This window comes from Muscardinus avellanarius, assembly GCF_963383645.1.
Source record: "Muscardinus avellanarius genome assembly, chromosome: 3".
Classification (NCBI taxonomy): Eukaryota; Metazoa; Chordata; class Mammalia; order Rodentia; family Gliridae; genus Muscardinus; species Muscardinus avellanarius.
Window position 1 is genome coordinate 17,623,693 of NC_137788.1, and position 25,452 is coordinate 17,649,144.

Sequence of the window (25,452 nt, forward strand, 5' to 3'; positions counted from 1 at the left end):
GACAGGAGGACTGCAGGTTTAAGGCCAGCCTAAGCAACTTAGCCAGGCTCTCGGCAACAGTGAGACCCTGTTTCAAAACAAACAAAAAAAATTAAAAATAGGGCTGGTGGTAGATGTAGAATGCCTCTAGGTTCCATCCCCAGTATCTACACACACACACACACACACACACACACACACACACACACACACACATGCACACACGGCTTCAGAAAAGAGGGAAGACCTGAACTAAGCCCTGAAGGGCAGGGTTTGAGAGAGTGTTCCGGGAAGAGCTGCGTGCTGGGACTGATGGACCCGCGTGGCCTGGCTGGCTGTTCTTGCAGGGCTGGGAAGAGGTCGCGGGGCCTGATGCCTTCCTGTCTCCTGTTTTACAGTGAACTTGCTGGACACGTCGACCATCCACGGGGACTGGGGCTGGCTCACGTATCCAGCTCACGGGGTGAGTGAGGAGCTGCGTCATCCCTCTGTGAGCAGAGAGAGGCTGCAGTCCCGTCTTAGCATCACATAAACCAAAAGAAAAGAGACACAGGATACCCGAGGATGGCAGCAGCTGAAGACGGCATGCTTGGTTTCTTGACAGTTTAGTGCACAAAGACCCTTGGGATTTCAGAACCAGTTCTGGCCTTGAGCTCCCGAGTCATGTCTGGGACCCTAGATTTGGGGCTCTTACGCCTGTGCCCTGGACCTGTAGATTTGCAACCTGCCAAGGCCGGGCTCCGGGTGGCCTGGGACATGGCCACAAAGACGCCAGGTGGAAAGCCCAGCCTGGCGTCTTCCCTTCAGGGTTGGTCCCTCCCTCCCGCTGCAGCCCCTGTGGCCCCCGCCTGTTTTTCTGCTTTCACAACAAGATGTGTCTGTGGGGGTGAGATGGCCCCCACTGCGGCCAAGCTCCCAGACCCCACGTGGTGCCCCGTTCACTTTCCTGGAGTGTGGTCTCCAGGGACAAGGCTGCCTGACTCACCCCCTCTGCTTCTCCCTCCTAAACCCACGGGCTCAGGCTGCAGAGGAAAGGCGAGCCCGGCTCTGCCATCTGCAAGCTGGGGCCCTGGGTTGGCACCTCGCCTCCTTGAGCCTCAGTCTCCCTGTCTGTGGGGGTTTGCAGCAAGGGAGGGGAGATGCTGGCGGCCGTGGCACGCGCCCATTCACGGGAACCTTCGATAGACCAGGGCTCTCGTCAGCACCACCATCTACATTAGTGTGTGTTAAGTTATTGTTTCACGTAGGCTCCCTCCTGCGGGGTGCTCACACGCATAGCCATGTGCACACGCCTCCTCCCTGCGCATAGTGCTCACCAACCCCTCTCACGAACGCTTTCAGCTTCTGTGCTCTGGGGACAGAGGGATTGTAATAGCAGGACCGGTCATGATAGTAACACTGAGAGTGGACATGAGTGGCAGGGGTCTTTCTTGACTTCGGAATTGAGCTTTCATGCAGACTTTGAGTCCCGTGGCTGGAGGTCAGGGTGGATCCCTGTTCCTGTCCCCTGGGGTCTCAGTAGTAGCAGCAGTGAGCTGAGCCTGTGGTCGTCGGGGTGGTGGGCCCCAGAGCCAGAAGGGAGCCCGCCCCTGGCCGTCCAGCACTGCCTGAGGACTGTCTCCTCTGTGAAACGCTCCTCAGGCGTGTGTGTGGAAGGGCTCTGGCAAAGTGAGCGGCTTGGCCTGGCCGGGGGCTGACTTTGGGCATGGGGTCTTGAGCCTCGGAGCCTGGTCCACACCGACCACCCGGCTGCCTTGGCATTTCCCCTGAGTCCTGACTGCTAGGAAGGGCGCGCCTGGCTCCAGATTGGCTCTGGTGTCTCTGGCCCACTCAGTGCTTAGGACTTGGTTTTTAGGGTAACAAGGGGTCACCAGGGTTCAGCAGACAAGGCACATGCCTGGACTCGTGTGCTGAACGCCGCACTGGGGTGACGGAGGGTTCTTTTGTGTGCGAGGCACTAAACCACAGCTCAGGGTTCTTTCACTTCATTTGAGGGTCAGATCAGATCATCAGTACTCGGGTTCACAAAGCCTTAACAATTCACGTACCATTGCATCCCCGCAACCAGTCCTGCGAGGCAGCCATGGCCCATTTCACAGATGAGGAGGCCGGGGCGCAGAGCGGCGAGCAAAACCTGCCCAGGGCAGATGCTTCCCAGCGAGGGTGAGCTGGGACTCAGCCTCGAGTCTGCAGCAAGTCCCTTAGGCCACCTTAGAAGCCCAGGTGGAAGGCCTCTTCTGTGTCTTCCGTGAGGCCGTGGGAGGCTGTTCTGCGCGGTCTGCGGGGCTGGTCTGGGCTCCCATGCTGGCCTTGGGGAAGGCTGGAAGGTGAAGGTTGCTTCCCAAACCAAGCCTGGGCTGGGCCAGCAGGCAGAGCATGCAGGTGCCCCGGCTTTCTGTTGATCCTCCTGCCCAGAGGAGAGGAGGGACCTTCAGAGACAGCCCTGCAGCTTCTGTGCAGCCCTGGAGTCTGCCCAACAGCCTGGGGACAGAGGGCATACAGGAATGCCCCTGGCCTCCAGCAAGGTCCCCGGCTGTCAGGCAGGGACATCACCCAAAGGGCAAGGGTGTCGGGCTCTGCCTCTCCTACCAGGGAGACTCAGGCGGCCGCTAGTCTTGCCTCACGCTGCCCTGCTCCTGTACGACATGGGCCGATGGAGAACCTGCCCCGGCACTTGTTAACGGGGTGCACAAGAAGGCCATTTTACCAATGAAAGCCTGGAAGCCCGGAGGTTCTGCCACTCTGCTGAGGTTGGGGAAGGCTGGGTGCAGCCACGTGGTACTTACCATGCCGTGTCCCCCCTTTTCCTGGGAACTTGTACCCACTAGGACATCCTGCACCTGCCTGGCGGGTTAACAGCTAGGAATGCTCACTGCGGCAGGTGAGGGGCATGCGCGTGTCCGTAGTCGCTGCAGTCAATGGGAGGCAGGCATTAGCAGCCTCGGCCCACAGATGAGAAGCCCAAGGCTCAGAGACCAGCAGTGACTTCCGGGAATGCGCAGCTGGTTCACTGCACTCTTCCAGGAGGAGGGCAGGGTTGGGCGCAGTGGGCTGAGATTCTGGGGCTCAGGAGCCAGTGGGGTGGGAGTGGCACCTGGCAGAGATCAGGGTTCCTCGGGCAGAGAGCAGAGCCAGCTCTGGCCTTGGCCAGGCCTCTGTGCCACTCTGGGCTCCGCGGCGGCAACCGGGGCCACACGGACTGGGCAAGCCATTGGCACCGATGGGGCGGCTGGAGCAGAATCAGATCGGGCTGATTAATTTATCCAGGCCCTGGCAGGAAGCAGCTGGAGGCTCTCTGGTGTTCCATTCATTATGACAGTGACTTTAACCCCAGAGGTGGCGTGGTGCTGCCCGGAGGCTCGGCCGCAGAGCGCGGTGTGGGGCAGGACGCCTTCTTGGGTGGGAAAGCAGGAGGCTCCCTGGGGCCCCTTTGGATGAGGACTTCGCCCCCACTGGCCTTGGAGGCTGGTGGGAGGCTGGGGAGACCGCCCAGTCCAGCATCCTGTGACTCCCGCAACTCCGGGGCCTAGCGGGGCCAGGCCCCAGCTCAGTGCTGTGCAGAGATTTGCTTTGTTTTGCTTTGGTTTCTTTCTTTCTTTTCTTCCTTCCTTCATTTTTTCTTTTGTTTTTTAGTGTGTGTATGTGTGGGATATATTGGGGATTGAACCTAGAGTCTATACACCCAGCCCTATTTCTTTTTTTTTTTTTTTAATTTTTGAAACAGTTTGGCTGAGTTGCTGAGGCTGGCCTCAAATCTGCAATCTTCCTGTTTCAGCCTCTCAAGTACTGGGGTGACAGGTGTGTGGCACTTGGATACAGGCATTTTCTGATTGTGTTGGTTCAGCCTGTTGGGGTCTGTCTGAAGCCCATTTTCTAGAGCTGGGCACTAAGGGTGGAGGCCCTGCAGCTGGCAGGGATGTGGCTAGACGGAGGGGCTGGGAAGGGCAGGGGAGCCTCTGCGTTCCCTGCTCTTTCACTGGCAAAGCAGGCTGAGAACCCAGAGCATCAAGAGGAGTGGACTTCGATTGAAGTGACAGGACGAAGGCATGGCACACCCAGCAGTCTGCTCCTGGGGCCATGAAGATGCCCACACCCAGCGCCTGGGAATCCCACCCACTGGGATTCCTGCTCCCTTAGTCACCGTCTCCCACCATATGGCAGGTAGGCATTATGCTGCATGAAGTATGCCTGAAACAAAGGGCAGACATAAGCTACTTCTGGAATCTTCCTCCTCCTCCATCTCATTTTCTATGCTGAGACCACACCCAGGCTCTTGGCCTGCTAGACAAGCGCTCTACCACTGAGCTACAGCCCCAGCCCTTTTTTTTTTAGTCTGATAAAATAACACATAAAACTTACCATCATAACCATTTTTAAGTGTATGGGTCAATGGCATTAAACATCACATTGTATGTGATTGTCACCACTATCCATCTTCAGAACTTTTTTCCTTCTTGTAAAACCGAAATTCTCTACCCATTAAGTCATAACTCTCCATTACCCCCTCCCAGTAGCCCCTGGCAACGACCATTCTATATTTTATACCCACGAGTCTAACTAACCTGGGTGTTTTATATAAGTAGAATTGTATTTTGTATAAGCAGATGTTGTTGGGCAAGGTGGCACACATTTGTAATCCCAGCGTTTGGGAGGCTGAAACAGGAGGATCCGGGTTCGTGGCCAGCCTCGGCTCCTTAGTGAGGCCCTATGCAACTCATTGAGACCCTGTTTCAAAATAAAGGGAAAAAAAATCAGGCTGGGGGTGTAACTCGGAGGTAGAATGCCCCTGGGTTCCATCCCCAGCACCACAAGAAAAAAAAAATGTTTGCCCTTTGTTTCAGGCATATTTCATGAGGCATAATGCCTTCGAAGTTCGTCTCTGTTGTGGTATGTTTCAGAAGCTTTCCTTTTTAAGGCCAAGTGATAGCGCACTGTATGTATATGCCAGTTTGCCCACCCATTCATTGGTTGATAGACATTTGGGCTACTTCCACATTTTAGAGATTGGTTATTGGTTGTTTGATTTTTTCTTTTCTTTCTTTGCGGTGCTGGGGATCAATCCCACAGCCATACTCATGATAGGCGAGCGCTCTCCCACGGAGCTCCGTCCCCGGCCGCACGTTCTAGTGATGGTGAATAATGCTGCCGTGGACGTGGGTGTGCAAATATATCTTCAGGACCCTGTTTTCAATTCTCTGGGGCAGAATTGCCGGTTCGCACGGCAGTTCTGTTTTTAATTTTGAGGGAAACACCACACTCTTTTCCACGGCGACAGCACATTTCACCTTCCTGCCAGCACCGCGCGGTGGTTCTCTCTCTTTACTTTCTCACCAGCACTTGTTAGTGCCTGCTTTTGGTTTTTCAGAAAGATGGGAGAGCCGTCCTCGAGGGCGTCCGGCGGTGTCTCGTCGTGGTTTTGATTTGTGCTTCCCCGATGACTAGCTCTGTTGGGCATCTTTTCATCTGCTATTGAGCCATCTGTGTATCTTCTTTGGGAAAACGCCTGCTCGCGTCCTTTGTTCATTTTTTAAAATCTGAATTGTTTGGTTTCTATTGTGGAGTTATAAGAGATTTTTTTAATCTATTCTCAATATTAATCCCTTATCAGAGATATGAGTTGCAAATACCTCCTCCCATTGCGTGGGTCGCCTTTCCACTCTGTGGAGCGTGCCTGGTTTATTTCTGGATCCCTTATGCCCGGCCAGCAGCCAGGACAGAAGCGACCGCGCTTAGCTTTCCCACATCCTGGTACTTGCTTGAGCGGATGCGGGCCAGCCCAGGAGTCCCCAGCCTTGGGTGGGGCTCGGGGACCAGCCAGAAAGCAGGGCAGGGTGGGACGTGGGTCTGTCACTGGGCACGCATCAGTGCAGGGGGCTGCTGAAGGGGCTGAGACACAGCAGCCTGGTTCATACATTAGTGTTTTGGTTTTTTGTTTGTTTTGTGTACTGGGGATTGAACCCCGGGGCACTCTACCTCCAAGCGACACCCCCAGCCCTATTTTACTTTTTATTTTGAAATGGGGTCTCGCTGAGTTGTGCAGAGCCTCAGTTGCTGAGTCTGACCTCAAACCTGCAATCATCCTAGCTCAGCCTCCCAAGTACTGAGCTGGGGATGTAGCTCAGTGGTTCATACTTTACAAAGGCCTCTCTGGCACCGGAGCCTGAGCAGGTCCCCTCACTCTGGGAACGACGGGTCAAGCACACAGACAGAGGCCAGAGTTCAGGCGTCCCTGAGTCCAGCGCGGTGCCGTCTCTTGCTGGCCGTGTGACTCAGCCTAAGGCCTATGTCTGCACCTCTGCTTCCTCATCTGTCCAAATAACCCCAAATAAAGTCAGTAAATAACACTTCCTAGAAGGCCCAGGGCCCCCGTGAGCGCACATCAGCAGGTGCCTGGCATCGGGCAGCCGTGACCGTCTCCCCAGAGTCACCCCCGCCTTCTCCTGCAGCAGGAGCACGGTGTGTGAGTGTGTGTCACGCGGCCGAGTGCCTGGCGCTGCCTCTCCTTTAGCGGGCTGTGTTCTCTCCGTCCACAGTGGGACTCCATTAACGAGGTGGATGAGTCCTTCCGGCCCATCCACACGTACCAGGTGTGCAACGTCATGAGCCCCAGCCAGAACAACTGGCTGCGCACGAGCTGGGTGCCCCGCGACGGAGCTCGGCGCGTCTACGCCGAGATCAAGTTCACGCTCCGGGACTGCAACAGCATGCCCGGCGTGCTGGGCACCTGCAAGGAGACCTTCAACCTCTACTACCTGGAGTCGGACCGCGACCTGGGCGCCAGCACGCAGGAGAGCCAGTTCCTCAAGATCGATACCATCGCGGCCGACGAGAGCTTCACGGGCGCCGACCTGGGCGTGCGGCGGCTCAAGCTGAACACGGAGGTGCGCGGCGTGGGCCCCCTCAGCAAGCGCGGCTTCTACCTGGCCTTCCAGGACATCGGCGCCTGCCTGGCCATCCTCTCCCTCCGCATCTACTACAAGAAATGCCCCGCCATGGTGCGCAACCTTGCGGCCTTCTCAGAGGCGGTGACGGGGGCTGACTCGTCCTCGCTGGTGGAGGTGCGGGGCCAGTGCGTGCGGCACTCGGAGGAGCGGGACACCCCCAAGATGTACTGCAGCGCTGAGGGCGAGTGGCTGGTGCCCATCGGCAAGTGCGTGTGCAGTGCCGGCTACGAGGAGCAGCGCGATGCCTGTGTGGGTGAGCATGCTGGCCAGGTGGGCTCGGTCTGGGCGGGGCTGCTGGGAGCAGGGGTGTCGTGGTCAGCATCGGGGGTGCACAGATGCACACGGCACCTGGGAGGCACAGGACCGCGTGTGCATACGAGGGGCAGCCAGGTGCTCCCTGGTGGGCATACCTGTGTGATCGGGTGTGCTGAGGGGGGTAGCCCTAAGTTAGGAGACAGTACCACAAGCCACTCCTGGCAGGCATTGTTCTAAACATTTTGTGCGTATTAACTCCTGTAATCGCCTATGAAGTAGCAAGTGATATGATCCTGGTTTTGTAGATAAAGCCGCTGAGGCACAGAGAGGCAGAGCAACTTGTGTAAGGTCACATAGACAGGAAGTGGCACAGTTGTGATTGGAGCTCAGAAGCCCGACTCCAGAGCCCGTGCGTGAAGTCAGAGGCCATGGAGCCAGGGCCTGGGAGAAGAAACTGAGGGGCGCTGGGCAGGTGGGCAGGCAGGTGTACGGGCAGGACCGTCTGGGGCACTGTGTCTGGGCGCCTGGCCCAGGCTGCCTGTGTTCAGGAGGACTGCCAGGGTGCTGTTGGGGGGACAGGCGGGTCCCATAGAAGATGTCAGAGCCACAGGTCATGAACTTGCATGTGCCATGGGTGTGCCGCTGGGGCTTCCGTGTCAGGGCGGGGAGCAGGCGTGTGCTGGGGGAGCCCGGGCCCAGGTGGGGTCTGAGCATGTGTGCGCGTATGTGGCCACGGGCTCCTGTTTGGGCCGGGAGCCAGGCCTCCTGAGAGCTGGGAACTCCAAGGACAGACAGCTGGTGGCCAGCTGGTGTTGGCCCGGCCTGGTTTCCCTCTGCCCTCTGCATCCCTCAGGGCTGGCCGCACAGCTGGCCACTCAGCCAGCCAGGGCACAGGGAAGCCTGGCTGGGAGGCCATCAGTTCCCCTGGGCCTAGAGGTGCTGGGGAGGGGCGTTCCTGTGCAGAGATCACAGCCTGGGTCCTGGCCCTTGTCAACTACAGGAATGTCCTCCTATCCTCTGGCCGCTACCACCCAGGCCCTGGCAGCCACGGTTAGAGGGCAGCACTTCAGCCCCCCCATGCCCCTCCCTCTGCCTCTGGCTGGCAGGCAGGATACCTCAGTGCTAACAGGACTGAGAAGGACACTGGCTGAGTCCAGTGGGGCCAGCATGGGGCTTGTCACGCCATGGGTCTCTGGGACCAGGTGTTTCTTCCAGCCCTTCCCCAAGGCAGTCTGGTTTCCTTAAGAAGCTTTTATTCTGGCCCGCAGCTGCTGCATGCCTTCGCCTGGCCTGCCCTGCCCCCCACGCACCTTCTGGGGCATGGCCTGCTTCTGACTTGTTCTCCCCTGCACTTTCCTGGCCACCTGGCTCTCACGATGCCAGCACAGGCGCCCTGTGCTGCCCAGCTGGCTGCCTCTGCAGCTTATAGGATTTGCTGGCCCGCTTTAGCAAGGCAGGTATTAGCCCCACCTTGCAGGTGGGGAAACCGAGGCACAGGTAATGTCACCCGCCCAGGTCTCCCTGCTGGTGTGCAGTGGAGCTGTGTCTGAGGTCGATATGCATCTCTCCGAGCCCAGTGCAGACTTTAACCCCACCCAGCGCACTAGAGCTGGCTCCTGGCATCCTTTTCTGCTGATGGGGATAATAAAGTGACAGTTTTCCCGTGTTTGCCACGTGCAGGCACTGGAGTAAGCACTCTGAATGCGTTAGGTCAGGTGTCTGTCGGTTGAGCATCTGTTTCTCAGGCACCAGGGATCTGGTGGAGCATCTTTGCCTTTGGGGATGAGCTTCTCACCTTTACAGTAGTTCTTATAGCTAGCCAATATAAACCCATTTTACAGATAAGAAAAACTGATGCCCCTCAATTGAAGCCACAGAGCACAGGACTGATCTCAGGCTGCCTGGATCCAGCGCTCAGAATGGCTTCCTTTGTCCACTGCCTCCTCCCTGGGCCACAGATGGCTGGTGGCGTGAGGCAAAGCTGCAGCAGCCAGGCTGGCCCGCGCACGCCTGCTCAAGGGCAGCTGCTGACCAGCGCTGGACCTCATCAGTCTTTTGTCCCGGTGCGCAGGGACACACTGGCCTGCGGGAAGGACACTTCCTCCTGGCCTTAGCGCTGGAGCCTCCCTTCGGGGTTGCAGGAAATGCCCCAGGCTCCATGCAGGGTAGAGGTGGGACATTTGGCCCAGAGAAGGAATGTGTCTTTCTGGGGGGGGTCCCTCAACACATGGAGAGCAGGGCAGGTCGGGGCCCGAGCCGCAGGACCCCGAGGCTGGGGGAGGCCCAGCCGTTCCCGTCTCCTGGTGCTGACGACACATTAATAAAAAACCAGTGGAGAAATGGCAAAGCAAGGCTAGGAAGCGCATGGTATTTTGAATTTTACATTTAAATCAGAATACAACATAATTATGCTAGTTGCAAGATAATTAGAGGTTTTATAAAAAATATTAATTCATAGAGCACTGCAGGCAGGGGGCTCGGGGAAGGAATGCCAGTTTGAAGTCATAGGAGGAGAGGCGATCTCAGCCCTGGTGGCAGCCGCCGAAACTGTTCATGTCACCGACCTGGACAGAGCACCTCAGAGCCCAAACCAAGGCTGTGGGAGCTGGAGCCCTGCCCAGCGGCGCCCCTCTGCCCCTCGAGAGCCCGGTACCTCCGCCTGAGCTGGGAACAGGTGGGCGTCCTTTCTGGGCCCCTCGGCACTTCCACTCAGAGCTCCCGTGGTGGGTCCTCCCGAGGTCAGTGGCCTCAGCCAGGCCCAGCACGCCCCTTCCCTGTTGGACCATTGTCCCTCCAAGTGGTCAAGAGGAATCCCCCGGGGATCCCAGCATGGCCCGCCTGCCCTTGCCTTTGGGGTGAGGAGCCCTGGAGGGCACAGCCCCGCCCTGCCCCTTGGGTTTTCAGTCTCCACCTTCTCCTCGAGACCTCCCCACAGAGGTGGGGAAAGAGGGGTAAAGAGACTGCCCCAGGGACACATGCAGGTTGTGGTTGATGGAATCTCAAACCTTCCACTCCCCTGACTTGGAAGCTTCCCACACTGCCCAGTTCCTGACCCAGTGACCTTCCCCACCCCCAGCACCACCCCCTGAGGGCACTGGGTCTGAAGTCTTGGTTACTGACTGTCCTTCCTGTCACCTGGATGCAGAATATAAATCTCTCTCGGCGGCCCTAATCATCTTTCTATAAATATCAGCCTCATTTTGGAGGGGGAGCAGAATTACGAGCTCCCTCACCTTCCTGCCTGTGTTTAAAATCTGATTTAGAATTAATTTCCTTTGGTAGTCCACCGGCGGACACCTTATTTGTCAAATCTCAAGCTCCTTGTGGGGGAGAGCAGAGAGGTAGCTGGGGCCGCGGGCAGCTGCCGGCCTGACAGGCGGCCTGGGCAAGGTGCCCTCGGCGGGGGCAGGAGCCCCACCTGGCCTGCGGCCCAGAGCCCAGGCACGCGTGCGCTCCGGAAGCACCCTGGGTCGCGGGCAGGGCCCGGCCCCAGCCCAGAGCCGCTCCATCTGTCTCAGCCATTAATTCCAGACCCAGCCTCCGGGTCTCCGGGCTCCCTGAGGCCTGGTGATTAGTATTCTTATTAAAGATTATTTTATTTTCATTGTGTGGATTAATCTGGCCTTGACTCGTTATAGCCATATGGGTATTAGCAGAGCGTGTGGGAACCCCCAGCTGGGGAGCAGCCGAACGCGGACACCTCTGAGCTCAGGGACGGTGCTGAGAAGCCGCGCGGAGCTTGCTGGCCGGCTGCGCGTCCTGGCTCTGCTGGGACCCGGCCAAGGTGCTGGGGCTCTCGACCCGCTTTCCCCTGTCAGCTGTAGTGGTGCTGACCACACTGAATCTTACAGCGCGTGCCGGGCACCATCCCGCCGGAAGGGTTCGTAATCCCTAAGAAGCCAGGAGGCGGATGTGGACTTATCCCTTCTCACAGTTGAGAAGGCTGAGCACCCGCCCGCGTGAGCAGCCAGCCCGTGTGCTGAGCTCCAGGGCAGGGTTGGCGGCCTGCTCCTACCTGTCCCTGCAGGCCTCAGTGCTGGCCCTCAGCACTCTCCAAGCTCCCTGAGATCAGGGCGGGCTCCCGTGTAGCCTAGGGCTCCTAGGAGAGCCTCAGCAGATCCTGGTGAAGTGAGGGGGATAAGGACGTGGTCCCCCAGGGGGCAAGTGACGCGGATCTGCTGGTCACAGTCGGGATAGCTGCTGCTCAGCACAGCCCCAGGCCGGCACACATTTGCTGATGAAGAGCAGCCCCTTCTGCTGGCAGCCCGTCCGTGGCTCCCGGGCTCGGAAAGGCCTGCGCCAGCCTCTGCCAGGCCTGGCCTCCCGGGGGCTTCTGGGAAGAGGAGGGAAACACACCTGGCTCGCCCCGGCTTCGAGCGCAGCGCCCAGTCAGGCCTGAGCCCATTTGGGGTCTCTCGGAATGTAGGGTGCCTCAAAATTGGGGCACACTCCCCTAATCCTGCAACTGATCAGCTCCTCTGGCCCCGCAGCCCCAAGTCTCAGAGCTGCTTGCGGAGGTCACTGCTTCTTCTGATTTCCTTGTTTTTTCTCTCAAGTTTGCAGAATTTTAGGAATTAACCTGGTCTTGGCTTTTATAATAAAAAGAGATAGCCAGGTATGGCGGTTTACGCCTGTAATCCCAGTACTTGAGAGGCCGAGGCAGGAGCACTGCAGGGGCAAAGCCAGCCTCAGCAACTTAGCTAGACCCTGTTTCAAAATAAAAAATATAAAGAGCCGAGGGTATAGCTGGAGGTAGAGTACCCCTGGGTTCAACCTCTACACACACACACACACACACACACACACACACACACACACACACACACGGGGAAGGAGGGAGGTTAACATGACTATCCTAAGAAGAAATGCTCTGAAATGTCTGCAGATAAAACATCTCTTGAGCCCTGAGTCTTCCAGAATGGGATTCCATGCAGGGAGAATCCTGGTGGGCCTCCTGCTGTCCCTGTTGAAGGATTTTAGTTCTGAGATGCACCTGGAGGCCGCCTGGCCGGGTGGCACTGGGTCCTCCTGAACCCCCGGGCCCTTTCCGTGCTCCAGCCCTGCGAGGGGTTCTGGGGACAGGAGCTGATCAAAGCCACCCACCCTGCTCTTCCTCACAAGGACCCACCCACGAGCAGCCATGGTGTCCCAGGTGGTGAGCTGGAACAGGGACAGCGGCAGCAGGGAGCGTGTGGTCAGTTCTGTGTGCTGTGGGGAGGTCCAGGCTGCAACCAAGGGGCAGCTGAATGAATCTTGATAAGAGGGGTTGGGCGGGTGGACAAAGGAGAAAAGGCATCCTAGGAAGCAGGTGTGGCGTGTGCAAAGGCCCTGGTGGGTGCAGAATGGCCAGAGGTCAGTTGGGCTTAAAGATGAAGAGTGAGGGGGGCTGCAGGTAGGTTTAGATACATCAGGGTGGCTTTGGATGCCAGGTTTTCTTGTAAAAGCTGTAGGGAAACTCCTGCGGGGCTGAACAGGCAGTGATGACAAGATTTTAGCGATTCCCCCAACTCAGAGAGGCTGATTTGTGCTAACCCTTCAGGCCACCGCTGAAATGCCCCTCCCCACGGGAAGGTGACCCCTCCCACCCCTCGATGGCCTTTCACCTGGACCGCAGTGCTGCCCGTGTGTCTCCTCAGTGAGGCTCCTGGAGGAGGCCCTGTGGCCCTCCTTCCCAGCTGCGTCCCTGGGACCCAGAACGAGGCTGGCCCAGGTCTCACTCCCGAACAGTGGTTGAGGGAATGGGGGCTCTGCTGGTGCCTGGGAATGGGGAGGCAGGGAGGCCGGAGGCTGGGAGCAGCTGGAGAGGGCCAGATGGGAGGCAGTGGGCCTGCTGCCCGATGATGTAAGTGAGGCTGGGAGGGGAGGAGCCTGTGGTTCCTGCAGGGTGGGACTCACCGGAGAGCCTGGGAAGCAGATTCCCAGCCCTGGCCTCTGCTGACTGGGGAACTGTGTCCCGGGAATCTGTATTTTATTGGGAATAACCCCATGTCTGCTCAGGTTTGGGGAGCCAGGGTCTTTCTAGTAGCGTTACCACTTGCTTTTACATCCCACCGAGCCACACCCGGGGTTGTGTTCCTCCCACTGCCGAGGACCCGTGTCCCACCAGGCACAGAACCCAAGGCTGGGTGGGGCGGGATGGGGGTCTGGAGAGGCTTGGGGTTGGGCCTGGGACCACCCCATACCCACCCTGGGCTTGGAGACTCGGAGCTGGGGTCCCACTCAGCTCTGCTTCCCATATGGCGTGAGTCCTTCCTAAGCCACAGGCCCTCTGTGCTGCCGTCCCTCCATCTTTACGCCAGAGCAGCGCCAGGCGATGCAAAGTTCTGCACCTCTGTCCCCCAAAGGAACTCCGCGGAAGCCCCAGCTCCGAGGCAGAGCTGCCCCAGGCCCGCACGGCGGCCTGGCTGGGCTACCCACAGCTGCCTTCTCCTCCACAGCCTGTGAGCTGGGCTTCTACAAGTCTGCCCCCGGGGACCAGCTGTGTGCCCGCTGCCCTCTGCATAGCCACTCCGCGGCCCCTGCCGCCCAGGCCTGCCGCTGCGACCTCAGCTACTACCGCGCAGCCCTGGACCCTCCATCCGCGGCCTGCACCCGTGAGTAGCGCCCCAGCCCCAGCCTCAGCACCCCCGCCCCGCTCTGGTCCCTGGGGCCCAGGGAGCACTTCCCTGTGGGTGGGCAAGGGCAAGTGGGGCAGTCTGGGTGTGTGGGAGGTGACGGTGACCCTTAGCAGTGGCCTCAGCCTGCCTGGACTCCTGTGCCCCTGCCGTTCCTCCCTGGCCTCCTTTTGGCTGCAGAGGGCACATGGGAGCGGACCCATGTCCCTCCCACGTAGGGTGGCTCTGGTCATCAGACCTGGTCATCAGATCTAGCAGTTCTAGACGGGCAGGCTGGGGCATTCGTGCAGGGGTGGGGTAGGTGCCAGAGCGGCCGCCGTCACTGTCGCCCCGGGTGCCAGAGCATGTGCGCCGCGTGTGCCTGAGTGTGTGTTTATGGGGTGCGTGTGCCCTGGCTGCTGCAGGGATGCATGCCTGTGCATCTGGGTCAGCAGCTTTATGCCTGTGTATGAGTGAGTGTACACTTGTGTTCACATATGCAAAGATCCTTGGGGCGTGTGTCCTCCAGGGTGCCTGAGGGGGCTCCTGCGCCTGGACGCACCTATCTCGTTAGCTGGGCGTGTGCACACCTGGGCCTGCGAGGCGGCGCGTGTCTAGAGAGGACGTGGCTGTGGGTGCACCTACCCTGTGTCCCTGCTGCCCGGCCCAGTGACTGGCTGTCTTGATGTATTCCTGCTGCTGCTGCTGCTGCTGCTGCTGCTGCTGCTGCTGCTGCTGCTGCTGCTGCAGCTCTTCTGCTCGGCCCCTCCCCCGGCCTGAGTGGGTCACCACTTTCTCCAATCAGGACTCTCACAGTAGGGTGAGAGGTGCTGTGGACCATTCTGATTGGTTTCGCCCCAGAGCTGCCCAACCGTGACCCTTCTCCCCTCCCTCACTGTTACTGTACTCACGCCCCTCGGCTCTTCTCAGATCCGTGCATCTCCCTGCGCGGGACCTCCCAGGCAGAGCTGCGCAGCATGGTGGCAGCTGTGGCCTCCCTGGTGAGCTTGGCTCTTGGTGGTGGGCACATGCACACAGCCAGCGAGACTCCAGCTTCTCTCCAAAGCCACACTTCAGTGCCTTAAGATACTAGAACATCTAGCCAGGCCTGGTGGCACACACCTGTAACTCCAGTACTTGGGAGATTGGGACAGGAGGATCACGGGTTTGAGGCCAGTCTTAGCAATTTAGCAAGACTCGTAGCAACTTAGTGAAACCTTGTTTCAAAAACAAACAAACAAACAAAAAGGGCTGGGGTGTAGCTCAGATACAGAACACCCCTGGGTTCCATCCCCAGGACCAAAAAACAAAGTACTGGAAATCCTGAGACTGTAAAAGACTGTGCTCTTTGTACCCACACCCTTTCAACTGTAAAATTATCTTCTCTGCAGGCTCTAAGTGTGTGCTTCTGAGAGTTGATGGTTCTAGTTTCAAAAGACCCAAGAGTCCTTACCTGGAATTGTTTGTTTATTTGTTTTTTCCAGCACTGGGGATGGAACCCAGGAGCATTCTACCTCCAACCTACACCCCAGCCCTATTTTTTATTCTTTCTTTTGAAACAGGGTCTCAGTGAATTGCAAAGGGCCTCACTAAGTAGCTAAGGCTGTCCGTGAGCCCATATCCTCCTGTCTCAGCCTCTTGAATGCTGGGATTACAAGTGTGCACCACCACACCCGGCTACCTGGAATTCTGAGAGTTGGACCCCTGAGTCTTAGGGACCCCGTGCCCTCCCAGCCCAAACCATCTGAGCCCCCAGGGGCTTAACACGCCCCTACCCTGCCCTGCCAATGGGCAGACCCTTCCTCTCCAGAGTCTTGCTGCCCAGGCTGGGGCCCTCCCTGGGTGTCAGAGGGCAGCTTGGCACACAGCCGTGGGGGCACCCGGTGGCCTTCCTGGCCCCACCCAGTCACAGTGAGTGTTCAGTGGCCTTTTACATCATACAGGTGCATGGATTAAGGACTAGTGCTGCGTACAGGTGCCAGGGCATTTCACACACAGGGGCGCTTCCCAGAGTTTCTCTCAGCTCTAGACAAAACTCTGGGAAGCGCCACCCCAGAATCACAGTATGGGAGTTCAGGTTCTGGTGTCAATCTGATGGTGGGACAGGGCCTCTGCCCTCTGACACTTCCAGGGGATAGAGTAGACATGACCTTACCCTTCAGGAGCCCTTCCCCCGAGGACCCCTGGTCTGGTGATGGGGAGACTGAGCCAGCCCAGATAATTTCACCCCCAGGGCCGCCCTCGGCGCCGGTGAACCTGATCTCCAGCGTGAATGGCACCTCGGTGACCCTGGAGTGGGCCCCTCCCCTGGACCCAGGTGGCCGCAGCGATATCACCTACAACGCCGTGTGCCGCCGCTGCCCCTGGGCGCTGAGCCGCTGCGAGGCGTGTGGGAGCGGCACCCGCTTCGTGCCCCAGCAGACGAGCCTGGTGCAGGCCAGCCTACTGGTGGCCAACCTCCTGGCCCACATGAACTACTCCTTCTGGATCGAAGCCGTCAACGGCGTGTCCGACCAGAGCCCCGAGCCGCGCCGCGCCGCCATTGTCAACATCACCACGAACCAGGCAGGTAGGCGGAGACACCCAGTCCCCAGCTGTGGGCTTTGGGCAAACGGCCGCCTCGCCTGGCCCCACCCTTCTCCCCACCAGCACCCAGACAGAGCCAGGGGCCCTTCACGCCTTTTAAGTGTCAGGAATCTAGGAAGCAGAGGCGGCTTCACGCGGACACCCCACTCCTGGGTTCTAGGACTTCCCCTTCTGTACCTCTGTTTCCTCCCTGGTGTGGTGGAATAGCGGCACCTGCCTGAGGTACCGTCGTGAGGCTCAGAAGAGCCAATGGAACACGCTCAGTAAATCATCGAAAACTAAGGTCACTGTATGATGGTTTTCAGATCAGCTGCCACTGCGGCCTGGGATGGGTTGGGTCTCACTGGTCTGGACCACGGCCATCTTTATCTGTGGCTAGCCAGTTGTTCAGCCCCTGGAAACGCTTTATTTCCAGAGCCCATGGTGGGCAGCTCCCCAGCACCTGCCTCGGGCGTGCCTAGGACCCTCGGGCTCCCCTCTGCATTTCCCTAGCACCACAGGAGCCTGGCCCAGTGCATATTCCCACCAGGCCTCAGAGGAGGAAACGGGCCCAGAGCCTCCCAGTGCCACCCACCTAGGCAGTGGCAGAGTCAGGGCCCAAACCCAGGTCTGTCTCCTGCCCAGCTGAGCCGGGCACATTGCCCTGATGCCCTGGCTTCAGCACACAGCAGATACTTCCGTCAGCAGCAGTGGCCACACAATAACACAGAAAGACCCATGTCCCCGGGCCCCTGATCCCTGCTGGCTCACCTGTCTACAGGGCCACTGGGCAGATGGCTGGCTAATCAGTGTGGAGGAAAAACTTACCCTTCACCCGCCAGCGCTTCCTGGAAGGCCTGCCCAGCAACCTCTGCCTCTCCTCCCTCTCCATTCAGGCCTCCAAGAGCACCCCAAAAGGAGCCGCCCCATATTTCAGGGAATCCGGGGTGATGGAGGGGAAGCCCTTGCTCTGGGATGGGGACCTTGGGCAGACCATCGCCCCTCCTGGCCCCTCTTCTCCTCAGCTGCCTCCTCCCTTGGTGCATTCCCCTCCTGCTCATGAGCACTTGGGCTGTGTCTGCACACTGACACCCCTGCAGCCGTGGGGCTTCTCGAGATCTGTGTGTGTCCCTCATATCTGGAGTCTCTCCTAACTACCCTCCTGGCAGGTGTGCCCACCGGCTTCACTTTACCAGTGGGGAGGCTGAGGCCCAGAGTCAGCAGACAACCTAGTCAGGGTCCCTGCTGGGGAGAGGGATTCCCAGACCGGGGTGGGGGCATTCTGCGCCCTTCAGTGCAGCACTTTGGTTGCTTAATTCTTCATGTCAGATTCATCTGGCAGTATTTATTGAGCACCTACCGTGTGCAGCCCCTACCTTCAGGGAGCTCCCAGGCATACTGGAAAGATAAGACACCTGGATATGGGGAAGAACTGGTCAGGTGGGAGAGATGGGGCAGTCAGAAGTGGGGTAAGCAAGCCGGGCGTGGTGGCGCACGCTTGTAATCCCCGCGCTTGGGAGGCGGAGACAGGAGGATCACGCAGGTTTGAAGCCAGCCGCGCACGCTGGCTTAGGAGACCCTGTTTCCAAATAAAAATATAAAATAGATCTGGGAATTTAGCCTGGAGGTAGAAGGGCTTCCAGGAGCCCCAGTACCACCAAAAAAAAAAAAAAAAAGAAGAAGAAGAAGTGGGGTAAGCAGAGGGGCCTGAGGGGTGGGAGGGGTGGCACCTTGTGGGTAGGTCTACCGGCTACCCCTCACTTTCCAGGTGAGGGAGGGGACAGGTGACCAGGCCAGCGGGGGCACAAGCACAGCTGGCCTGGTGCCTGGGAGAACCCTGGACTCGGCTCAGGTCCCAGACTGTGGGCACCGGCCTCTCATTTCCCTCTGACCATCCCTGCTCCCTCCTCAGACTCTCCTGAGCACCTGTTCCACCCAAGCCCTGGCTGAGGGTGCAGCCCCAGGGAGCCAGGCCCGTCTAGATCAGGCTGAGCCTGCATCCCATCAGGAGCCAGGCTGTGCTGGCCCTGGGGACCAGTGCCAGAGGTAGCAGGTGCTTTGGCAGGAGGATGGAGGTGCTGGCTGTCCTGGGATGGGGTAGGACAGTCAGGGGGCTGCGCAAGGACCCTAGTAAGACTCTTGGGCTGGCCTGGGGGGACAGAGGCCGCCATGATGGCCCACCCACTCCGCTGCCCAGCCCCATCGCAGGTGGTGGTGATCCGGCAGGAGCGGGCCAGCCAGACCAGCGTGTCCCTGCTGTGGCAGGAGCCAGAGCAGCCCAACGGCATCATCCTGGAGTATGAGATCAAGTACTACGAGAAGGTATGGAGGCGCGGCCCGAGGGCACTGGCTGGGGGCTGCCGCTGGCCACCGCTGACCGGCCCTCCCTGCAGGACAAGGAGATGCAGAGCTACTCCACCCTCAAGGCCGTCACCACCCGGGCCACCGTGTCAGGCCTCAAGCCGGGCACGCGCTACGTGTTCCAGGTCCGTGCACGTACCTCGGCGGGCTGCGGCCGCTTCAGCCAGGCCATGGAGGTGGAGACCGGGAAGTCCCGTGAGTGCGGGGTGCGCGAGGCATCCACTGGCTTCCCGCCTCGCTGTCCTGCCAAGTGGGCCGGTGGTCAGCATCCTACCAGTGAAAACCAGGCTCAGAGGAGGAAAGCAGCTTGCCAAGGCGCAGGGCCTGCCGCTGTCCCCACGGCTCACGATGCTCTTCTCAGTGAGAAAGCCTTAAAAACATCCCAGAGGCAACTCTCACGGGCCAGTGTGCCCCCACTCCCCATTTTATAACCCAGGAAGGTGCAGGTCAGAGCAGTTGGGAGACTGGCACAGAGTCACAGAGCAGCAGCCTGGTGGGTCTGGAAACCCACTTCCAGGCTCGTCTTCCTGTATCCTCCTGCTCCCAGGCCCTGGGAGTTCCCCAAGTGTAGTCTGAGCCGAGCAGCCGGGGCATCAGCCTGGCACCTTTCCACAATGCTGATTCTCAGGCCTCGTCCCCCACCCCTTGAATCAGACACCCAGGAATGGTGGCCTAGCACTTTGGGGTTTAACAAGACTTCAGGGTAATCCTGGGGCATTTCAGCCTGGGAATCACTGACGTAGAGGCTGGCCCTCCCACCCTGACCTGCCCTGGTCCCCAGCCAGCCCAGGAGTCCTAGTCAGGGACAGAGTAAGTGGCCACTCCTGGTACCACCCTGGCACCCAGGGGCCTCAGGAGCTCACAGGTCTGGTACCACCTTGAGCCTGGAGGTGGGAATCCTGCCCTTCTACCCCACTTACTGTGTAGCCTCAAGGAAGTTGCTGGTGTTCTCTGAGCCTCGGTGGTCTCATCTGAAAATTGAAGCTAATCCTGGGGGAGGGTGAGTGAGGCTTGCGCCCACGGCTCTCCGCGCACTCCGCTTTGGTTCTGAGGGTCACAGGCAGGACACATGTTTGGGGCTCATCTGCGTTTGGCTCAGAGAGGTGCAGTGACCCTCCCCAGTGACAGTCCAGGAAGCAGGGTCTCCGGTGTCGGCGGGAAGCCAGGTAGCAGGGATCATCCCAGGGAGGCCAGGGCTGAGAGCAAGGCCCGCCACCTGGCTGCCCCCGCAGGGCCGCGCTATGACACCAGGACCATCATCTGGATCTGCCTGACCCTCATTGCGGGCCTGGTTGTGCTTTTGCTCCTGCTCATCTGCAAGAAGAGGTGAGTGCCCCCCCCACAGCCACCGCCACCAGCCCCTCCTCCCCAGAGCCACACGCCAACCTGTGCCCAGGCCCGCTGAGCCAGTGGTCCCCGCCTGCCTGGGGCCGGCTCTTTCACAAACAGCACCTCCTTCTCCCCGGATGACATTCCTGTGGGGTACAGATTCTGGATTCCTTTTGCAGGTGAGTAAGTGGGAGACCAGAGAGGCGAGGCTGCCTGCCAAGGCCACGCAGCCGATGGATGCCAGGCTGGGACACACGAGTCCAGGCCTGTCAAGCCAGAGCCCATGCGCTCAGTCTGTCTCCCTCTTCCTCTCCCACCCGGTTTCTGAGGAAGATGGAGGGAGGGTAGGGCTGAACATGGGCTGAGGACCCCAGACAGTGAGAACCCCAGACAGGGAGGATCATTAATTAGATGGAGAAACTGAGGCTGGGGAGGGGAGAGGTTTGCCAAGTTCACCTGGGGGGGGTGTCAGAAGCCTCACCCCAGGCCCCTGCAAAGTGGGGCTTTGCTGAGGGGCCAGCTGGCTGCAGGCGTTTTGTACGTTGTAAACTGTGTTGTGACTCAGCTGTCAGAGTGGTCGGGGTTGAGGATGGGGACCTGCAGCCTTCCCCGGGGGCAGGGGCTAGCCCGGAGGCGAAGGGAGCAGGGAGCAGGTGGGAGGATGGCTGGTCCCCCAGCAGGCTCAGGCATGGGCTGGGCTGGCCTGGACCCCGGCAGAGCAGTGGCCGCCCTCCGCAGGCACTGTGGCTACAGCAAGGCCTTCCAGGACTCGGACGAGGAGAAGATGCAGTGCCAGCACGGGCAGGGTGAGTGTGGGCCCGGCCAGGCCCGGGGCTGGCCCAGGTGGGCAGGATGAGTGTGGGCCCGGCCAGGCCCAGGGCTGGCCCAGGTGGGCAGGATGAGTGCAGGCCCGGCCAGGCCCGGGGCTGGCCCAGGTGGGCAGGGTGAGTGCGGGCCCGGCCCGGCCAGGCCCGGCGCTGGCCCAGGTGGGCAGGGTGAGTGCGGGCCTGGCCCGGCCAGGCCTGGCGCTGGCCCAGGTGGGCAGGGGAAGGCGGCCCTGAGGGGAAGTGCTCAGGGTCACAGGGGCTTCCCTGTGCCCGCCAGAGACCCTCGCTCACACACAGTGCAGATGCCTTTGGGGGGTGCATACACTCCAAGACAAAAACCTGTAAGATTTTCAGAATCCTGTAGTGACCCCAGAGAACAGGGCAAGTGGGCAGCCTGTCTCCACACCCCGGCACTGTGCGTCAGTCATGGCTCTGACTCCTCCGGGCCGGACCATAGCCTCTGAATCCTTCTCAACAGCCCCCAAGGGTGCTCTCATTCAGAGTTGGTATTTGTGGTTAGCCCCCCCCCTTTTTTTATACTATTTGGACACACCTGTACCCCAGAACAATGTAGAACAATTTCAAGAACTCTAGAAGTCACCCCAGAAAATAACAGATGTGCTTAGAACTCCCTGGAAACCCAGGCCCCAGAGCTATTTCATAGAGACCCCACATTTCCTTGGACAGCACTTATGGGGCACCTACTGTTTGCCACCATATCCAGAGATTCTCAAAGAGGTCTCCCTCCACCCCGGACCCAGCCCAGGCCCAGGGAACGCAGAGCGCCCCGCTGATGGGCCTTCTCCCTGTTCCTCAGCACCTCCGCCTGTCTTCCTGCCCCTGCACCACCCCCCGGGGAAGTTCCCGGAGCCCCAGTTCTATGCAGAACCCCACAACTATGAGGAGCCGGGCCGGGCGGGCCGCAGCTTCACCCACGAGATAGAGGCCTCCAGAATCCACATCGAGAAGATCATCGGCTCAGGTGGGAGCAGCGGAGGTGGGGGCCGCAGCTGGCCTGGGCTGCGCGGCGGTGCATGAGCTGGGGAGCAGGCTGGGAGCCAGGGGTCCCACTGCCCTCCCCGCCCACCCCTCTCGGGCTGTGCAGGAGAGTCCGGGGAGGTCTGCTACGGCCGGCTGCGGGTGCCGGGGCAGCGGGATGTGCCCGTGGCCATCAAGGCCCTCAAAGCCGGCTACACGGAGCGGCAGCGGCAGGACTTCCTGAGCGAGGCGTCCATCATGGGCCAGTTCGACCACCCCAACATCATCCGCCTGGAGGGAGTAGTCACCCGTGGTAAGTGCCAGGCGAGGGCAGCCTGCCCGCCCTGCTGCTGGGCCCAGGTTCCCAGTGACTCTGGGGACCCAACAAGGCACCCTGGGTGTTAGCCCAGCTCCCGGGGGGACATGCTCCTCGGGCTTCTGCCCCCTGCCAAGGCCTCCCCTCCCCTGTCCAGGCCGGCTGGCGATGATTGTGACAGAATACATGGAGAACGGCTCCCTGGACGCCTTCCTGCGGGTGCGTGGCCCTGTGACGCCCTCCTGCCCAGCCTGATGGGGGTGGCCGGTCTTAAGGACTAACCGAGCAAACTGCCTTTCAGCCCCACAGTAAAAGTCCTGCTGCTCCTTGGGGGTCCGTGGTTTCCCCAGGCTCGGGAGGGTCTCTGTGGGGGTCCAGTGTCCCCTCCACCCCAGCTGGGAGGAAGCGTCTAGCTTCCCAGCTCCCGCCTTGCCCTGTATGTGCTGGGGCTGTTAAGCACAGAGCATGGCCTCTCTGGGCCTCTATCTCTCCTGCAAAGTGGATAACCAGCCATGGCTACCCACACCCCTCCCAGGCCTGCCCAGAGACCTGGGGATGAGCCTGGGCCCTCAGGGTGCTCCCTCAGTCATGGGCGGCCACACCCGGCACCTTGCTGGGCCTCCCCAGAGCCCACACGAGCCATGCCGTGTCCCCCCAGACCCACGACGGGCAGTTCACCATCATGCAGCTGGTGGGCATGCTGAGGGGCGTGGGCGCCGGCATGCGCTACCTCTCGGACCTGGGCTACATCCACCGCGACCTGGCCGCCCGCAACGTGCTCGTGGACGGCAACCTGGTCTGCAAGGTGTCTGACTTCGGGCTCTCTAGGGTGCTAGAGGACGATCCCAACGCCGCCTATACCACCACGGTAGGTGGGAGGCAGGCCGCTGCCCCGCCCTCGGCCCTCCCTCCAGTGTGGCTAAGTGGAGTGGGGGCAGGGCTGCCTTCAACTGGGCCCTGCCTGATTACCCCTTCGCCCCAGGCCCGCTTGTGAGTGGGAAGCACCGTGTCTGCCGCTGCATCACCAGGAGCCTGGGGAGACGCAGGGCTGGCCCCCCTGCCACTCACCTCCATGGCCAGTCGACATCTCTGAACCGCAGGCTCCACATCTGTCTCTAAAGTTTAGCTGGACTCAGCCGAGTTCCAGTGTCCATGGAGACCTAGGTTTCCCTAGTGGTGCTGTGGGGCTGCCCTAGAAGCCAGGAGCTGAGCTCAGGGGCGAGGCCTGCCTGGCCCCAAGCACAGCCCCTCTCCGTCTTCCCCTGGGCCTCCGAATCTGGTGGCACAGAGGGAGGACTTCATGGCAATAATAATCACAATGAGGAACCAGCCAGGCACGGTGACACGCCTGCCATCTGAGTACTCAGGAGGCTGGGACAGGAGGATCGCTAGTTCAAGGCTACTGTGCAGTAATTTAGCAAGACCTTGTTTCAGAATAAAAAATAAAAAGGGGCTGGGAGGGTGCAGCTGAGTGATAGGAAGCCCCTGGGTTCTGTTTTAGAGAGGGGGGAGGGAGAGGGAAGAAGGAAGGAAGGCAGGAAGGAAGGAAGGAAGGAAGGGGGGGGTTAGACCAGCCTGTTCCTGTGTGTTCTCACTGATTCGGGCACTGACCCCTTGACTAACGTTACTGAGCACCTAGTATGTGCCGGGCACTCCACATACTTTCTTCCTGTCTTCACAGCGATGAGGCAGGTCTCCCCTCCCAGATCAGGTGCTCTTGAAAGGTGGTGATTGTCTCCCACATTGGATAGGGAAAAAGGGCCCCAGAGTCCAGCTCCCTGACTCAGGCTAGAGGAGCAGCCAGAAGCCAATGCTGGTCGGGCCTGGGCAGCTCCTCAGGGCTTCCGTGTCCATGGCAGGGAGGGAAGATCCCCATCCGCTGGACGGCCCCCGAGGCCATCGCCTTCCGGACCTTCTCCTCGGCCAGTGACGTGTGGAGCTTTGGCGTGGTCATGTGGGAGGTGCTGGCCTATGGGGAGCGGCCCTACTGGAACATGACAAACCGGGACGTGAGTGCGGGGCCAGCTGGGCGGCGGTGGGTCGCGGGAGGCCGCCCGAGCCCAGCACTGTGTCCCGCCAGGTCATCAGCTCGGTGGAGGAGGGCTACCGGCTACCCGCGCCCATGGGCTGCCCTCGTGCCCTGCACCAGCTCATGCTCGACTGCTGGCACAAGGACCGGGCCCAGCGGCCTCGCTTTGCCCACATCGTGAGCGTCCTGGACGCGCTGGTTCGCAGCCCAGAGAGCCTCCGGGCCACAGCCACGGTCAGCAGGTGCCTTGACTCACCCAGCGCAACCCCGGGCCGGGCCAGCTCAGCCCTAACTCCTGGACCCGTCACCCCGCCCCCACGCCTCCCCTCCTGGGCTCCAGCCTCAGCAGCCCTCTGCCCTGTGCTGAGAGGAGGCCAAGGTCAGGGGCCCCAGGGAGGCCGCAGCCTGGGCAGGCCGCTGACCGAGGCCCCTGTGCCTCAGGTGCCCGGCCCCGGCCTTCGCCAGGAGCTGCTTTGACCTGCGCGGGGGCGGGGGTCTCACCGTGGGGGACTGGCTGGACTCCATCCGCATGGGCCGGTACCGAGACCACTTCGCCGCCGGCGGGTACTCCTCCCTGGGCATGGTGCTTCGTATGAACGCCCAGTGAGTACGAGGTGCTCAGGGACAGCAGGGGACGGGACAGAGACGAGGCAGGGGAGTGCCGGGTGGAGGATGGCAGAGAGTTGGGGCAGGCTGTGGAGGGGCAGTTCCAGGCCGGGCCTGTACCGTCCTCCTGCCCACTCGCCCCCGCCCTGCAGGCCAGGCAGGTCAGCACCTTGCTTCCTGTACAGGGACGTGCGTGCCCTGGGCATCACCCTCATGGGCCACCAGAAGAAGATCCTGGGCAGCATCCAGACCATGCGGGCCCAGCTGACCAGCGCCCGGGGGTCCCGCCCGCACCTCTGACTGTGGCTACGCCACCGGCCGCGCCAGCCCCCATCCTGCCGGCCGTCAAGGACCTGCAGGGCTGGCAGCCCCCAGGGGCCCCGCCCACACCTCTGACTCAGCGGCATGGGCCCCCATCCTGCCAGCTGCCGGAGGATTTGCAGGCCCAGCTGACCAGCACCTGGGCCCCGCCCGCGCCTCTGACTGCGGCCACACTGCTCAGCTGAACTGGCCCGGTCCTGCCAGCCGTCAGAGGACTTGCGGGGTTGACAAGGGACAGTAGTCGGGAGAGGGCAGCAGGCCTCAACCTGGCCTTGATGGCTACCCTCTCTCAGGTGCTAGGGAGGCCAGAGCTCCGTCATAGAGCAGGCGGGGCAGCCCCCGGGGGCCT

The 25,452-nt window shown here is 60.3% G+C and overlaps 1 protein-coding gene across 1 annotated transcript in view; it reads left to right on the plus strand.

Moving 5' to 3' along the window:
- EPHA8 (EPH receptor A8) overlaps nt 1–25,082 on the plus strand; it is a gene marked incomplete at both ends in the record, with an annotated part of 29,909 nt that extends 4,827 nt beyond the window's left edge. The window contains 16 exons of the mRNA XM_080691938.1: nt 378–442; nt 6,513–7,176; nt 13,616–13,771; nt 16,005–16,340; nt 18,534–18,658; nt 18,730–18,892; nt 19,930–20,023; nt 20,765–20,832; nt 21,671–21,835; nt 21,959–22,144; nt 22,305–22,366; nt 22,806–23,015; nt 24,007–24,156; nt 24,228–24,418; nt 24,618–24,779; nt 24,968–25,082. Coding sequence (XP_080548064.1) covers nt 378–442; nt 6,513–7,176; nt 13,616–13,771; nt 16,005–16,340; nt 18,534–18,658; nt 18,730–18,892; nt 19,930–20,023; nt 20,765–20,832; nt 21,671–21,835; nt 21,959–22,144; nt 22,305–22,366; nt 22,806–23,015; nt 24,007–24,156; nt 24,228–24,418; nt 24,618–24,779; nt 24,968–25,082 — 2,912 coding nt within the window. The remainder of the gene's footprint in view (nt 1–377; nt 443–6,512; nt 7,177–13,615; nt 13,772–16,004; nt 16,341–18,533; nt 18,659–18,729; nt 18,893–19,929; nt 20,024–20,764; nt 20,833–21,670; nt 21,836–21,958; nt 22,145–22,304; nt 22,367–22,805; nt 23,016–24,006; nt 24,157–24,227; nt 24,419–24,617; nt 24,780–24,967) is intronic.
- Between the last annotated feature and the right edge of the window lie 370 nt (nt 25,083–25,452).